Source organism: Raphanus sativus, chromosome 2, assembly GCF_000801105.2.
Source record: "Raphanus sativus cultivar WK10039 chromosome 2, ASM80110v3, whole genome shotgun sequence".
Lineage (NCBI taxonomy): Eukaryota > Viridiplantae > Streptophyta > Magnoliopsida > Brassicales > Brassicaceae > Raphanus > Raphanus sativus.
The window spans coordinates 4,822,691-4,838,575 of NC_079512.1; the positions used below are offsets into that span (position 1 = coordinate 4,822,691).

Here is a 15,885-nt window from a genome sequence, read left to right on the forward strand (position 1 = left end):
TTTTTAATAATAATCAGCACCTTATTTTATTAATTAATAATCATTTATATATTCAAATTAAGTAAACCTAATTTCTATTTATATAATTTAAAATAATAAAATTTGTGTAAAACTAAAAATAAACTATTTAATTTATAATAAATCAGTAGTTTCAAATAATTAAGGAAATATAAAATATCAATATTTTTTTAGATTGATATGGAACGTTGGTGGTCTCTATTTTTTTTATTGAATATGTTGAGTCTTTTCAACTTGAAATAATCCACAATATCAAATTCCATTTTTTCAATAAGATCTTTTTTACAATTTTTTTAACATGATCGTAATACTAATTAAGTGTTAAATTTTTTATTCAACATTTTCATTGTGAATAGTGTAATATACTTGAAGCTAGTTGGTGAGTTCTTTTTTTTTTTTGAAAATAACGTTAGTTGGTGAGTTTCAACTTTCGTATTTCAGTACTGGTTTTGCCTGATGATTATCATTATTTTTGTTAATTCATTTGTCTAATATCAAGCTGCTTCAACTTTGCAGGAATTCTCAAAAAAATTAATGTGACAAAAGTTTGCTGTATGTTGTTACGAAAGCAAATATTTAATTATTATAACGTTAACGGTAGCTACAGATGTCAAAACAACATTACAACCGCTATTATACCGTTATTAGTTCTTTTACAAAAGAACTAGTTACTTCACTATTTAACATATTTACACTGAAATTTTGAAACAACTGTATATAATTCTGATAAGTTGAGCAGAACTGAGATATTTAAAACTCGTAGGGCGTTTTAAAATATAAAACTTGACCAACGTACCTGTTAAAGACAGTGGACAAAATAGTCTCCAATAGCTTTGTTTGTTAAGCAAAAACGAATACAGATCGATTTGATTTTTTTTGGTTCTTCAGCCTTCTCTGCACCAAAACCATATATATACACACCGAACGTTTCGAGTGATTTGGCAGGAAATATAAAATAAATGAAAGCCTTTATGTGTCTAGAAGAGTCAATTATGGATTATTTAAAATTATCTTTAAGAATAAATCTTGTGAAATGTCACTCGAAGCAGTTGGAAAGAACAGTTACTGGAACAGCTCCATGACCTATCAGTCTATCATCCTTTATTATATTTTTTTGAAAAAAAATTTAGAGGTATTAATCATTCAAAAAGAAGTGCAATATAGGGATAAACTATTTCTCTAGATATTCAAATAAAATTCAAAATATAATTTCATATCCGCATAACCTTACACGTTCAGTATTTTTGGATTAGTTCAAACTCGGATCATTTAACTTCCCAAAATCCGTTTACCACTATAGAACATCCTCTACGTGGTTAGCGTTTATATTGTTGTCAGTTGTCACACACAGTATCAAAATCGGCTTCTGAGGCTAACCTTCCAACCTATTGCTTAACCATCCTCACAAGCAACCATGCAGACATCTGTATGTCCTAGAATATGAATATTGAAACAAAAACTTACCTATAACACTAGCATCATCTTCTCGAGAAAAAAAACATTATAGCATCTGCTTTTCAACTAAAAAATTTTATCTAACTCTGTTGATGAATAAAGTCCCACATCGGTAGTTGGAGAAATAATTAAGTAATATATAAAGGGTTAGAGTCAATCCACTAACTACCAATTGGTTTTAAGTGGAAGCCCAAGAATTTTATCATGGTATCAGAGCAGCCGATCTTTGTGGATCAAAGTTAAATTAAAAAGAGCCATCCGATGTTGGGCCACTCCGTGGATGGTATTCCCACAGTTGTCCACGCATGTGCGTGAGAGAGAGTGTTGATGAATAAAGTCCCACATCAGTAGTTGGAGAAATAATTAAGTAATATATAAAGGGTTAGGGCCAATCCACTAATTGCCAATTGATTTTAAGTGGAAGCCCAAGAATCTTATCAAACTCACAAAAAAAGGTGAGGCGATGTCAAGAAAACAATCACATTAAGATACTTGTTCACAGTCTTATTATAAATTACTGTAGTTCAATGATTTTAGAAACAATTACATTGTAAGACAGTTTTGAAGTTTTTATTACACAAAAAGACAGTTTCAACTCCTAGGACACTTTTTTCTAACAACGTCTTTCTTTTCTAAATAATTAGTCAACTTGTAACTAAGTATAAGCTCAACCACACATTCCTCTTCTCATTCTGTGGTCTAGATTAAATATGACACAATTGACAAAATTCATATCTGTTTCATTTTCTAACCATTAGATTTTTTTTAATTGTTCATATTGCAAAAAAACACATTCACCATCTCCAATTTGTATTATTTTTTTCTTTTGTTCTGAAGATCAAAATTGTAATAATCTTTCGGACCCGAAACGAATCTAAAATTTTTTTTTTCAAATTTTTCATCCTCTATTTTTTTAGAAAATTCATATTTGATTCTTAAATTTCTTTTTTTCAATTTTTTTTATGAAATCGTTTTCTCCATCACTCGATCTATCTTTTGAGATCTGTGAAGCTATAGTTTTGAGATATATGTTAGATGCCCAACATGTTCTAAAGTTGTGTACATTCATTAGTGTACATGTGTACAATAAAGGTTAATGTATAAAGTTGTATATAGTTGTGTACATTCGTTAGTGTATATGTGTACATTCGTTAGTGTACATGTGTACATAGTTAGTGTACATGTGTACATTCGTTATTGCTCAAAAACAAAAAATAGTGTTACATGTGAGTGTCTATGCATCGGTGTACAAGTGGACACAATTTGGACCTCAAATTGTAACATCATCTTCCATCACTCCGCCTGCTTCTTCTTCTGCAACCCAAACCCACAAATTCTTATGTTCAAGCCACCTTGAATCTCAGCCGTCATCAGCTTTCATTCTGTCACGACTTCCTTTCTTTACGGCCATGTCTCCTCTGTTGCTTCGTCATCTGTCTCCTTCTCGTCGCCGTGTTTGTCGCATCCTTCTCGTCACTCTTTCAGCGTCTTCTTTTCGTCATCGTCTTCGTCGCTTCCTTTTTTTCATCGTCTTCGTCGCTTGCTTCTCGTCGTCACCTCTGTCTTGCCGTTTTCATCTCCTCCATCTCGACGTCTTCGTTATAAAAGCTCGATGAGCAACAATGGCCAATTTTGATTTTATTGCACATCTGGTCCTTAGACATTTTTGGATATATTCATTTCTGATCCATACGTTTCTGATTTGCAAATATACCATTTCAAATTGATTTCATACTTTTTAATTGTACATGCCATATTTTTCATAATTACAAAAATGGGTCTTTGAACTTTCTAGATGTTTCAATTCGGCTCTTAATTTTCAGGGCGTACATGTGTACAAACCCAAATATAATTTGACACATTGTGCACGTAGATAACATGCAACATAGTACACATTTACATTGTGCACCTCTACTATTATCACTTTCCATTATATGTACACAAATTTAAATCAATTCTCAATACAAAGAGTATCATTTACAAACAAAACTCTCACCCCTGCACACATGTGTACAACCAAATGATGTACAACCAAATGATGTTCATGTGTACATACAAATATTACTATCATGTACAATGATTCACTTGAATAATTGTGTCCACTTGTATACCGATGCATAGACACTCACATGTAACACCATTTTTTGTTTTTGAGCAATAATGAATGTACACATGTACACTAACGAATATACACATGTACACTAACGAATGTACACAACTATATACAACTTTATACATTAACCTTTATTGTACACATGTACACTAATGAATGTACACAACTTTAGAACATGTTGGGCATCTAACATATATCTCAAAACTATAGCTTCACAGATCTCAAAAGATAGATCGAGTGATGGAGAAAACGATTTCGTAAAAAAAATTTGGAAAAAGAAATTTAAGAATCAAATATGAATTTTCTAAAAAAATAGAAAATGAATGAGAAAGAAGACGAATGAGAAAAAGAAGGAGAGGAGAGAGATAATGCAAGTTGGAGAGAAGAAAAACGTGGTGATGATTAAGTAGAGAGGAGAGAGATAATGCAAGTTGCAAAGTGTAAAACTATTTTGATCACATGAATTAATTTAGTTAACTATTTTTTGGTTTTAGTTAGAAAAAATTACCTCAGTAGTAGAAACTGCCTTATACTGTAATAAAAACATGAAAACCGCCTCGTAGTGTTAATAACTCATGATTTTATTCCCATGAATACCACGTGCGTACGTGGTTACAAGAAAATAAAACCCAAAGTCTGGGGATGTCGTGGACATGCATTAAAACAAAACAATATCAAAGCATCCTGATGCAAAGTGTTTATATGTTTCTTCACATACGTTTTTTTTTTTCAAATGTATGTTGTGAAGAAGTGGTCCTTCGGCTTTGTCTATGGTCCACGTCCGTCAAATACAAACTTTGTCTTTCTTTTGTTATCTAAACAATTTTCGAAGTTTAACAGAAATTGCAGTGTTATATATATATAGATATATATATTTTTTGAACAATTCTTAAGTTCACCCCAGTTCGAAGTTTAACTTAAGAATTCACCTCTTTCCTTTTTCTAATCAAGTTACCATATATTGATTAATAACACATAAATAAATAAATAAATAATAAAATTTTAAAATATTAAAATAGCTAAAGAAAATAATAATGAAAATTTTAACTTTAAACTTTAAATCATAAATTTTAAACCCTAAATCTAAACACAAACCCTAAACCTAAATTTTAAATCCTAAATTTTAAACTAAAACCCTAAACTCTAAACTATAAACCTAAATTATATACCCTAAATCCTAAATCTAAACTCAAATTCTAAACCCTAAACCCAAACCGTAAACCCTAAACCCAAACCGTAAACCCTAAACCCAAACTCTAAACCTAAACCCTAAACTTTAATCTCAAACTGTGAACCACAAATCCAAACTCTATACCCTAAAAGTTTGGGTTTAGAGACTAGATTTAGGTTTAGGGTATAGGTTTGGGTTTAGGGTTTAGGATTTAGGGTATATAATTTAAATTTAGGGTATAGGTTTGGGTTTATGGTTTAGAGTTTAGGGTTTGAGTTTAAAATTTGGGTTTAGGGTTTGTGTTTAGATTTAGGATTTAAAATTTATGATTTAAGGTTTGTGTTTAGATTTAGGATTTAAAATTTATGATTTAAGGTTTGGTTAAAATTTTCGTATTATTTTTTTTAGCTATTTTAGTATTTTAAAAGTTTATTATTTATTTATTTATTCATTTATGTGTCATTAATTTATATATGGTAACTTCATTAGAACAAGGAAAGAGGTGAATTCATAAGTTCACCCTAGGGGTGAACCTAAGTATTGTTCATATTTTTTTTTTTGAAAAAGGGCTTGCTGTGTTATATTTCTTCTTCTATTCTTACTAATAATAGTAGTAAAAACTACGACACTACGGAAATCGCTCATATTAAATTGTAATTATAATAAAAACCTTAGAAAATAGTCCTAAAACATCACGAATACCATTGAAATACACGCAAAAAAACTTACCATGGTAACTTTTTATTTTTGAGCCAAATTTTTTGTTGTGTTAATTAATATTTTCGTTTAATTCAAAAAGGATATACTATATTGTTTATGAATTCGGTTATGCACCTCTGTTCATCCAGTACAAATTTAGATGGAACGTTAGAGTTTTAAAATTAACACGAATAACTATGTCGCTGATACTATTACCACAAATTGTTGGCTTATAATTAAAATAAATAAAACATAAAAATGAAATAAATGAATAGTACATGTAGAAGAAAAATCTAAAACTTTAAATAATGTTTTTGAGTTGTGTCAAAGACAAGAGTGTATCGAGCTCCAACTGTGCGGGTGAGATCAAAAGATACATTTATGGAAAGTTTAGTTTTATTTAATTAGCAAAGGTCAAAGCTTACCAAAGATAAAATCTTTCTTCATTAACGTGGCACCATTTTGTTTATCTTCGGTTCTGACTATAGATTAGATATCTAATCTATTAATTTAGGGATTATCTACTATTTAAAGTTTTCATTTAAATTTTGGACTCTTTCATGGTTGTTGTTAGAATATATCATGCCTCTTATACAATGCAACCTACCAACTTAAATTAAACCAAATCTTAACCAACATAGATTAGTTAAACCTAACCAATAACACTTTTATAATATTTTTGGTTTATCTCTTAATATAATTAGATCATATAAAACTGAACCACTCTTAAATCAACGAGTTCCATATCATTCCAGACATAAGAGAAAAAATATCCGATTCATTTACAACGTAAGCATACAAAGACCGTGTATGTTTATACTCATTGATCTTCCAAAAACCAAATAATTGTGGCATAGACCAACATAGGCTCATGTTCGTATCACTAACTTTACTTCCATATATTTACTATTCACCTACATCATATCACAACATACACAGTTATGCAAGAACATGATTTTTTTTTGTTCAAACAACTAAATAATGGTGGCATATGGTCAGTAGATTTTTTAAATATGTTTTTTTATATATTACATTTTACGAGACTATGTGTATAAGTTTTTTTTTTGAAAAATGACATAACTATGTGTATAAGTTAAAAAGTAAATAGTGTGACAAGGCAAATTATTATACTAAAAATGAAAGAAGATTAAATACAAACTAATAACAAGTACAACACAAATTATAATACTATTAAATTCTATATATATTTAATAAAATATTATATATATGTCTAATATATATATATATATAAATGTTACACAAAATATATATATAATATTATATACACATATTATATATACTATATATTATTAATTGAAATTTGACAAATCAATTTCCGCCCTTTAGGGCGGGTCCTAATCTAGTTACTATATTTACAAGATAAGCCTAGCCTTTTGGTCATGGCACATTTGACGGTGGAAACCTAACTATTATTCCAAAAGTGCAAGTATTATCTGACTTTTTCCATTGGCTGTAACCGTATTGCTCAGCTCGCAAATCATAAACATCATGTTTAAAATAAGCAAAAAAGCTGGTTGACAAAAAAAAAGTTGACAAAAAAGTGATACACGTTATTTTAGTCAATGCATAAACTATAATTTATGGAAATTAAACTAAGAATGGTTGCATACAGAAAAACAGAGATCGTACATTTCAGCTGCTTTTTATCACAAAAAGCAAAAAAAAGTTTGGAAATGGTTTTCAATCTTTTCCCAAATGCTGAACATTATTTTTATGGCATTGGCGTATACACGATTAGTTGAAAATATATATAATATAATTAGTGTTACGATTAGTTTAGCAACTCAAATTTTAACACATCACCCAAATAACTTGATGACATATATCACTCTTTCGAGGGGGTTTTCCCTCCCGGCAATTCGAAATATCCCGATAAAATCGTAGTAACAATTAAATAAGTAAAACGAACTGTAGATAAGTAACCGATGGCCAAGGGTTGGGGAAAAATTCTGGCTAGTTGAGAGTCTTGAGACCTATGATTATTTTCTTAGAACCATGTGAATAAAATTTTGATTTCAAATCTATCTTATTAAAACAGAAACATTCTGTTGGACCTAACATTTATTTTGTAAGTTTTTAAATTAAATACACCGGTATAATTGAATTATCAGATCTCCGGATTAACCGGTATAATCACAATCGGGTTGAATTTAGAAACACTGATTTAAATGCAAAAATATTTTAAATACACTCTTTAAAAATTACCAAAATATTTGTTAAGTTATTAGTGAAAATTTTCATCGTAAAATATTCCGCGCTTCCAAAGCGCGGATGATAATCTAGTTAAAACTGAAAATTGAAACAGCCTAGAGCCGACAACTTTGTGCGTGCTTTATTATAGTGTTTTTTTTTAATAATTAGAAAGTTAAACCTTTCAGTTCATAATTTTTAAACGATAAATCTAATCTTTTTCTATTAATTCTTATTTTTGGGCAAATATTTTTACTCCGTCAATTTGTCTGTTTCAGTTTAATAAAAACTAGATTAGGACCCGCCCTAACGGGCGGAAATTGATTTGTCAAATTTCAATTAATAATATATGGTATATATAATATGTGTATATAATATTATATATTTTGTGTAATATTTATATATATATATATATACATATTAGACATATATATAATATTTTATTAAATATATATAGAATTTAATAGTGTTATAATTTGTGTTTTACTTGTTGTTAGTTTGTATTTAATCTTCTTTCATTTTTTGTATAATAATTTGTCTTGTCACACATTTTACCTTTTAAGTTATACACATAGTTATGCCCTTTTTCAAAAAAAAAAACTTATACATATAGTCTCGTAAAATGTAATATATAAAAAAACATATTTTAAAAATCTACTGACCATATGCCACCATTATTTGGTTGTTTGAACAAAAAAAAATCATGTTCTTGCATAACTGTGTATGTTGTGATATGATGTAGGTGAATAGTAAATATATGGAAATAAAGTTAGTGATACGAACATGAGCCTATGTTGGTCTATGCCACAATTATTTGGTTTTTGGAAGATCAATGAGCATAAGCATACATGGTCTTTGTATGCTTACGTTGTAAATGAGTCGGATATTTTTTCTCTTATGTCTGGAATGATATGGAACTCGTTGATTTAAGAGTGGTTCAGTTTTATATGATCTAATTATATTAAGAGATTAACCAAAAATATTATAAAAGTGTTACTGGTTAGGTTTAACTAATCTATGTTGGTTAATATTTGGTTTAATTTAAGTTGGTATGTTGCATTGTATAGGAGACATGATATATTCTAGCAACAACTATGAAAGAGTCCAAAATTTAAATGAGAACTTCAAATAGTAGATAATCCCTAAATTAATAGATTAGATTTAGATGACAAAAGCAAAAAGAAGCAGTTTTAAGATTTTTTTTAAAATGTATAAGCACTACGTATACATAACATAAACCATTTATTTCGTAGTAGTATGTAACTGTTTTTTGACTAAAAATTAGTATATACAGTAATTGTTCCAGTAACTCTGTTAACATTACCACGGTGTTTAATGCTTGTGGGTCTAGGTATTCAGTTTAGATTCGGTTAATTCAGGTTTTGGGGTTTTCGGTTTTGGATTTCAGGTGACCAAACAGGAACTGCTCAAAAATCGTTTCGATTTCGATTCAGATCGGATAATTATGTCATGAGCTGGTAAGTACCCAAAAATTATCGGGTCCAATTCGGTTCTGGTTACTTTTGTATTCAATCTACTCAAAAATACTCAAAAGTAACCAATCTATTCGAATTACCCAAATAAAAAGTATATAAATTACCAAAAAAATACTTGAAATACTTAGTTTTTTAAAAAAACGTTAAAGTTTAAAAAATATTGTTTAATTTTAAAATTATAACTATGAAACCTGAATATTCTAGTATTTGATTCAAATATAACTAAATATTTTTTGGATTTATAACATAATTTAAATATTTTAGTTGTTTAAAATCTAAATAAAAGTAATATTTTTAAATATGTATTATATTTTGGGTACCCAAAAATATCCATTTTCGGTTATCAATTCAGTTCCGATTAGATCCGGATACCCGCAATATTTTTAAGATAGGAACTAATCAATTATTATGTTTTCTAGTTCGGTTTTGGATCGAATAATTTCGGTTCGGTAAAGTTTGGTTTTCGGTTCCGGTTAATTTGGCCCAAGCTTAAATGCTTGGCTGAAGTCTATCTTCTTAAAATCACTTTTTTTTAGAATTAGCATTCTTAAAATCACTTACAAGTTACAATTACTACCAAATACGAATATTATGTTATATAATTAGTACGAAGATATTTAGTTTATAATTTTGTCCACTAAACCATGAATTTTGTTTTTTTATTTTCTTCTCTTCGTTTAAATGCTCTTTTGAAACAAAATGGTTATAATGTGTACATAAGATGTTTGACCATGCGTATGAAGAATCGGGTCAACGACAAAAATGATCGAAAATGTTATCTTCTTCGCCATTTTTGGATACGAATATAAAGTTTTGTTCTAATCTAAATAAGATATGTTTTCTCAGGGATTTCAGTTCCTGATGCTTCTTTTGAATTTGGAAATAAAGTTTAGCAAAAAAAGAAGTTTGAAAATAAAAGTCACACTATACAATAATATAAATACAATTAAATAGGAGAAAACGACAAGATATGATTAATTAGCTTAGCGGGATATAATATTATTCGTTTTTTTAATTGAAAATGGATTTGTGGAACTTGTGGTGTCTCCCTTTCAAATCCGGTCCACTATTACTGATAAAATTAAGAGAATCTTGTAGAGAATCTTGTTATGACGAAGATATGCTAGAAAGAAAATGGTCTCTCTATTCGCTCATTCTTCTCTCTAGAGATCAAATAGCAATTTGATAATCCGACCGACGTCGGCGGGTTCTTAGCCGCGATGTCAATCGGGTCTTGTGTCTCCGACGATGATGAATCCGACGTTTCTCCAGCTTCCGGCGACAGAATTCTTGGGATCGTCCGGCTTTGACTTCGGCGCCTTTTACCTTCTCTTTCGGTTTAGGCGATCGACTTTTATTTGTGATGTTTAAATCGGCTCCAGTGGATGTGTGCCTCTCCTTGTTCGCTAGAAGTAGGCCTGGGATTTTGGGTATTCGGTTCGGTTTCGGATAGTACCCGTTCGGGTCCGGATATTTCGGTTATTTAGAAATCATATCCAATGAGTACTTGGAAGACTTACGGTTCGGTTTCAGTTCGATATCGACCGGTTCCAGGTCGGTTCGGATTTTTGATGAAAGTAACCATGTATAACCCAGAAAAAATCGGTAACATTCGGTTCAGTTAAATTTTACCAAAAATCATACTCAATATCCGAAATATTTTTTATTTTATTAATTGTATTTTTATTTTTTTTTTATGAAAATAAATGAAAATCGTATATATACTACTAATATATATATAAGTACAGAGAAATTGAACTAGTCTAGTGGTATTACTCTTGAGACTCCACCCTAAACAACTCAGGTTCGACCCTCATGAGACACATATTTATGTTTTTTTATATAGAATTCGGTTTAAATCGGGTACCCATTGGATTTCGGGTAAATACCCAAACCGACCCGATATCCATGGTTAAATATAATTTGATCCATCGGATAAATTTGGGCTTACCCAAACCAAACCGAACCGGTCAATTTCGGGTCGGTCTCGGTTCGGATAAATGGATATGGGTAAAAATCTCAGGCCTAGCTAGAAGGTCTGAATCGCGGATGGGATCTTGGCTCAGTAGTTTTGTAGATTTCTGTCGACGGCTCAGGTGGTGAAGGGGACAACGACGGGTGTGGTTTGAGTAGTTAATGGTGTTTCCGGTGGCTCGAGATAAGATCACGGGACAGGTCCAATGAAGCTCTCCTTGAAATGAGTCCAGCCGGAAAGTTTGGTGGAGGTGGCTATGATTCCGGTGTGTTCCGGCGAAACCAGCAGCGGTTTCGTCTTCTCTGGTGGTGTCTTGGTGATTGGGTCACGTTGATGTGACTGGATGACGCGTGTTTCGGTGCTGCGGGGATCTCAACACGTGGGCCTACGTGGCGATGGGAGTAAAGCTAGTGGGGCGGTTCTGTTAATGGGTTGGGCTCATAATCCATTTGTTTTCTTTTCGGTTGCCCATTTGTTGTTGGGCCTTGGTTAATGGTGTACTATATAGTTTGGGTTTAGTCTCTTAATAAAAACAATAGATGGAAAAGAAAAAAAAACTACTGGACAATCCAGATTTTGAGGAAAAAAAATGCTAGAAAGAAAATGGTCATGTTCATCGGGCTATCATAACAATAATCATGGTGACTGTCTAAGTGATTTATATGTTCCTTGGAAAGGAATTTTGAATGTCATTTACAAAAAAAAATTGATACAGAAGGCAGGAAAGAACCAGTATCTGTACATGAGAGTGTGTATAAGTTCTCTTTGAACTCTGTTAAAGAATATAACCAGCCATACGGGTATATATATGCTATTTGTTACTATGGTTCTTCTGAGAAACATTTTGAAAGCCACATGTATTTCAACTTCACGATCAAAGCAAAGACTCCAAAGCACGGTACATGCATCAACCCAACGGCGGCATACCTGCCATCAATTAAACCATTGAGTCCATTCAAAATCAAGAATCATTGTCTACATCAGAAGTTGAGTTTGATCTCTATTCTTTGGTGGTACAGGTTGTTATAAAAGTAATGGGGCGATGAGTTTGTGTAGCGTACCATAAAGGGGCGTAGGATGATGACAAGTCCAAGAATGGGTATGGCCACCTGCACAAACAGATAACACATATGTTATACTAATCTGTTCATAGAATCATGTAAAGGAGGAAATAACCATGACTGTTACCAGAAGGAGACACAAGCATGAACAATCCATTGGAATAGCACGAATACTCCGGTCCATACCACAAAGTATGATATCCTGAACAATGGGAACCGCTGCATACAAAGAAATCATTATCAAAGTCATCACCACTATAGCCATCATCATGTTATTATGTCAAGAGTAAAGAAAGCATGCAGACTAACCAGAGAGTTCAAGAAAGTTTCGCCAAGGAGGAAAACAGCGTTGACCGAGTGCATAATCACAATGAACTGCAGTATAAATGTTTGGTTAGAGTTAAGCATATACAATGCTGTCTGAAATTATTTTAAATCGTGTTAAGAAAATATTAACAGTATATTTAATGATTTAATGAAGTAGCTTACTCTATTTATATATATTTGTAATTATAAACTATAAATTTAGCAATATATCTACAATTTTAAAGTTTTAAACCATAACTAGATTTTGACCCGCGCTTTTAAAGCGCGGGTTTATTTTCCTTTATTTTTTTTTTAAATTGACAAATATTTAATAAATGTCATATTTTCATATATTTGTTTTTTTTTATAAAAGACTTAAGCTTTTTATCTTTCTTTATCGTGTTTCATTTTAAATGAGTATAGGCCTAATCACAATATCCGGACCCGAAGAACCAACCCAAAACCGACCCAAAAATCAGGGTCCCGAACCCGATCAGACCCGGGGTAAATATCCGAATAAATTCTAAATTGCTATATCCGAAGAACCGATCCGAACCCGATCCGAACCGAGAACCAAATGAGTACCCGAAGATACCCGAAATGTGAATATATATCTAAAAATATATGTTATAATTATATTTATAATTATTTTAATATTTTAAATTAATATCATAAGTTAACTATAGTAGTCATTTTTAGTACTTTTGAGTATTTTTGGATAAAATATGATAGTTTGGATAAAAGTTTATCCAAAAAAACTGTATAGAATGGATATTTTTGGTTACTTTTGGTTACTTTTGAGTAATTTGGATACAAAAAATTGAACTGAATCGGATACTTTGGTTACTCTGAGTATAAATAACCGAACCCGTTTTAGATATTTTGGTTATTTGGTTATTTTTCAGATTCTTATGCATGAGAACCGAACCCACCCGGATCCGGAAAGATCCGACTCGAACTCAATCCAAAAAAAATAAAAATTGAATCTGATTTGTTAATCGGCCCAAATGGCCCAAAAGAGATGATGTGGGCAATGGGCTGGATTTAAAAAAAAGATCCAATATAGATTTGTTATTAATATTACTTGATTGCCCTTAATGAAATATGCAATGTTATTAAAGAAAGGGGTATTTTTAGTAAAAAAGCCAATAGGATCCTGCTTTAATAGTATAGATATGAGGTCCACCTTTAAAAATCTACCTAGAAGAAGTTGTAATGTTCCTGTTTTAATAAGATAGATATATATATATATATATTCATTTAATTTTTTTATATTCAGATTCTGTTTAACCGCACCACTTGCACGGTCATGAAGCATATAAGAGAACTTACAAAATGTGTGACAAGTTTTGTAGCTAAAACTTACAAAGTCGAGATTGAAATCTTTGGATGTGAGAAAAGGGTAGATGATGAACCAAAACACACCATCTGTAAGCAATACAGCTCCTGCACAAGTCTACAAATCCAAAACACACATGTTCAGAGACAGAGAGAAACTTAACAACAAAGAACTTAACACATCTGACACTTACTTGAAAAAGAATCTGATGGATGTAACCCAATGTTGAAGCTACTTGACGTGTAGACCTATTCTGTCTTTCGTGTCCGTTAGAAGCTTTAAACACATTAGAGTTTTCGCCATGAATGGGAGGAGGTCTATACGACCCTTGCTCTTCATCTACTGTATAGACTCCATTCTGATAGCTATCACCAGATCTAAATCTGTTTATGGACACCAAGGCTGCGACCTGCATTATAATCAAGTCCAATATAAGTGTCCACATAGAAGTACATCTAATTATCAACTTTCACAACACATAGAAACAGGGGCGGTCCTAAGTATAGCCAAATAAAACATCGGCCATATACCCATTTAAAAAAAAAAAATTTACATAGACATGCCTCTAAATTTGTAAAAAGATAAAATAATTGTAAAAAATCTTTACTGAATTATCTATAACCCAAAATCTCAGGGCTGGTTCTACAAAGAAAACGTTGATGCTGATGAATTGTTTAAGCATGTTGAGTGCCATGAAAAGGTGATAAGAAAAAGCCATACCCCGAAGTAGACTGTGACCAATGTGAAAGTCCATCTGAATAAGAACAATCAACACACTCCCTTCAGTACAAGTGAACGTTCCTCAAATGTGAAATCTTATGAGAGAATATGGAAGAGGAAGACTCACTGCGTGTAAAAGATGAAGATGCCAGCTCCATCAGCAATAGCATTACCAGAGATGAGTCCAAGAAGAGTAACAAAACCGAAAACTCGAAACCCTAAAAGCCAGTTCGGATGGATCCTTGCGACACAAGTATTCCAACTCTCATCATCGTACACGACTCCTGTTCCTCCTTCTCTTCGATCATCATCACCACCACCTCCACGTTTCTTGCGTTTTCTAAGTCCTTCGTGTTTCCAAATAAGGAAAGAAGATAGAAACAGAGACGTTAAGACGAAGATCGCGCAGATGAAGAATCTCCAGCTCAGCCAGTAGCTTGGGACGTTGGTCTCCGCAGACATCGTTGGTTGCCACGTATGCTCTGTTGAACCTGTTACGAAACTCGAAAGATCAACTCGGCTAAACACATTCTTCATCGTTATCAAAATGTCTCTGTAACTTTCTTGATATTAGAGTTTGTTTAAGCTGATGAGTTCATGATGTCTGGGGAAAGTGTAGACAGAGAAAAGAAAAAAAAAGCAGAGGCGAGAAACACATGATGAGACATCACGGAGTTGGTTTTGCATTAACATCAGAAAAAGGAGAAAGAAGATAAAAGTTTAGTGATCGAGTGATGTTAGCATTCAAAGCAAGAGACAGATTCTTTACTTAACCAGAGACAAGAAAATAAAAATAACAAAGTAAAAACAAGAAAAGAAAAAAAAGACAAGAATCATTAAAAGGAGACTGATGATACCTGTAATAAAGCTTTGATCTCTTGTCTTCGGTATTAGATTCTGTTAGTAAACACGATGAGAAGAACTCTCTTCCTCCTCTGTAATGAAGAATTTCGAATCTGATGATTTTTAAAAGATTTTAATTGGAGAGTTTGTGGGAGATTTGGTTTTCTGTTCTTGTAATTCTCACTTGCCACTCCACACGTTTATTATTATTTTATTCGGTTTAAATTTAATATCATTTCTTTTCCACCGATGATTTTTCCGAGTAATCAAATCGAACGGTCAAGAGAAAAGGGTCTAGAAAGGTGAAGACCGACGTCGAAGTTAGTCCCCGTTGCAGGCTTTACAATCCTTTAATGGGCCTTAGGCCATCCTTTACTGAGCCTTAAGGATCGAAGCTTCATTCGGTTCTCAGGCTTAGAGGAGGCGCAAAGAAGGGGAAGAAGACGTATACCAGGCCTCAAATAATAATTCTACAAAA

General features: G+C 31.9%; 1 protein-coding gene across 3 annotated transcripts; it reads right to left on the reverse strand.

Annotated features, from left to right (window-relative positions):
* Window positions 1–11,777: 11,777 nt before the first annotated feature.
* On the reverse strand, window positions 11,778–15,590 carry LOC108828958 (uncharacterized). 3 transcript variants are annotated; one of them, XM_018602613.2, is made up of 9 exons: window positions 15,422–15,590; window positions 14,692–15,055; window positions 14,565–14,598; window positions 14,038–14,253; window positions 13,872–13,961; window positions 12,509–12,574; window positions 12,327–12,418; window positions 12,200–12,247; window positions 11,778–12,065 (listed from the first exon to the last, which is right to left on the reverse strand). In XM_018602613.2, exons 2-9 carry the CDS (start codon window positions 15,024–15,026, stop codon window positions 11,960–11,962), a joined length of 987 nt encoding a protein of 328 aa, XP_018458115.1. In that variant the 5' UTR covers window positions 15,027–15,055; window positions 15,422–15,590; the 3' UTR covers window positions 11,778–11,959. The 3 variants fall into 3 exon arrangements, with proteins under 3 accessions (XP_018458115.1, XP_056851519.1, XP_018458108.1); XM_056995539.1 differs by lacking the exon at window positions 15,422–15,590 and having other exon boundaries at window positions 12,327–12,401; window positions 14,692–15,344; XM_018602606.2 differs by lacking the exon at window positions 15,422–15,590 and having other exon boundaries at window positions 14,692–15,317.
* Between the last annotated feature and the right edge of the window lie 295 nt (window positions 15,591–15,885).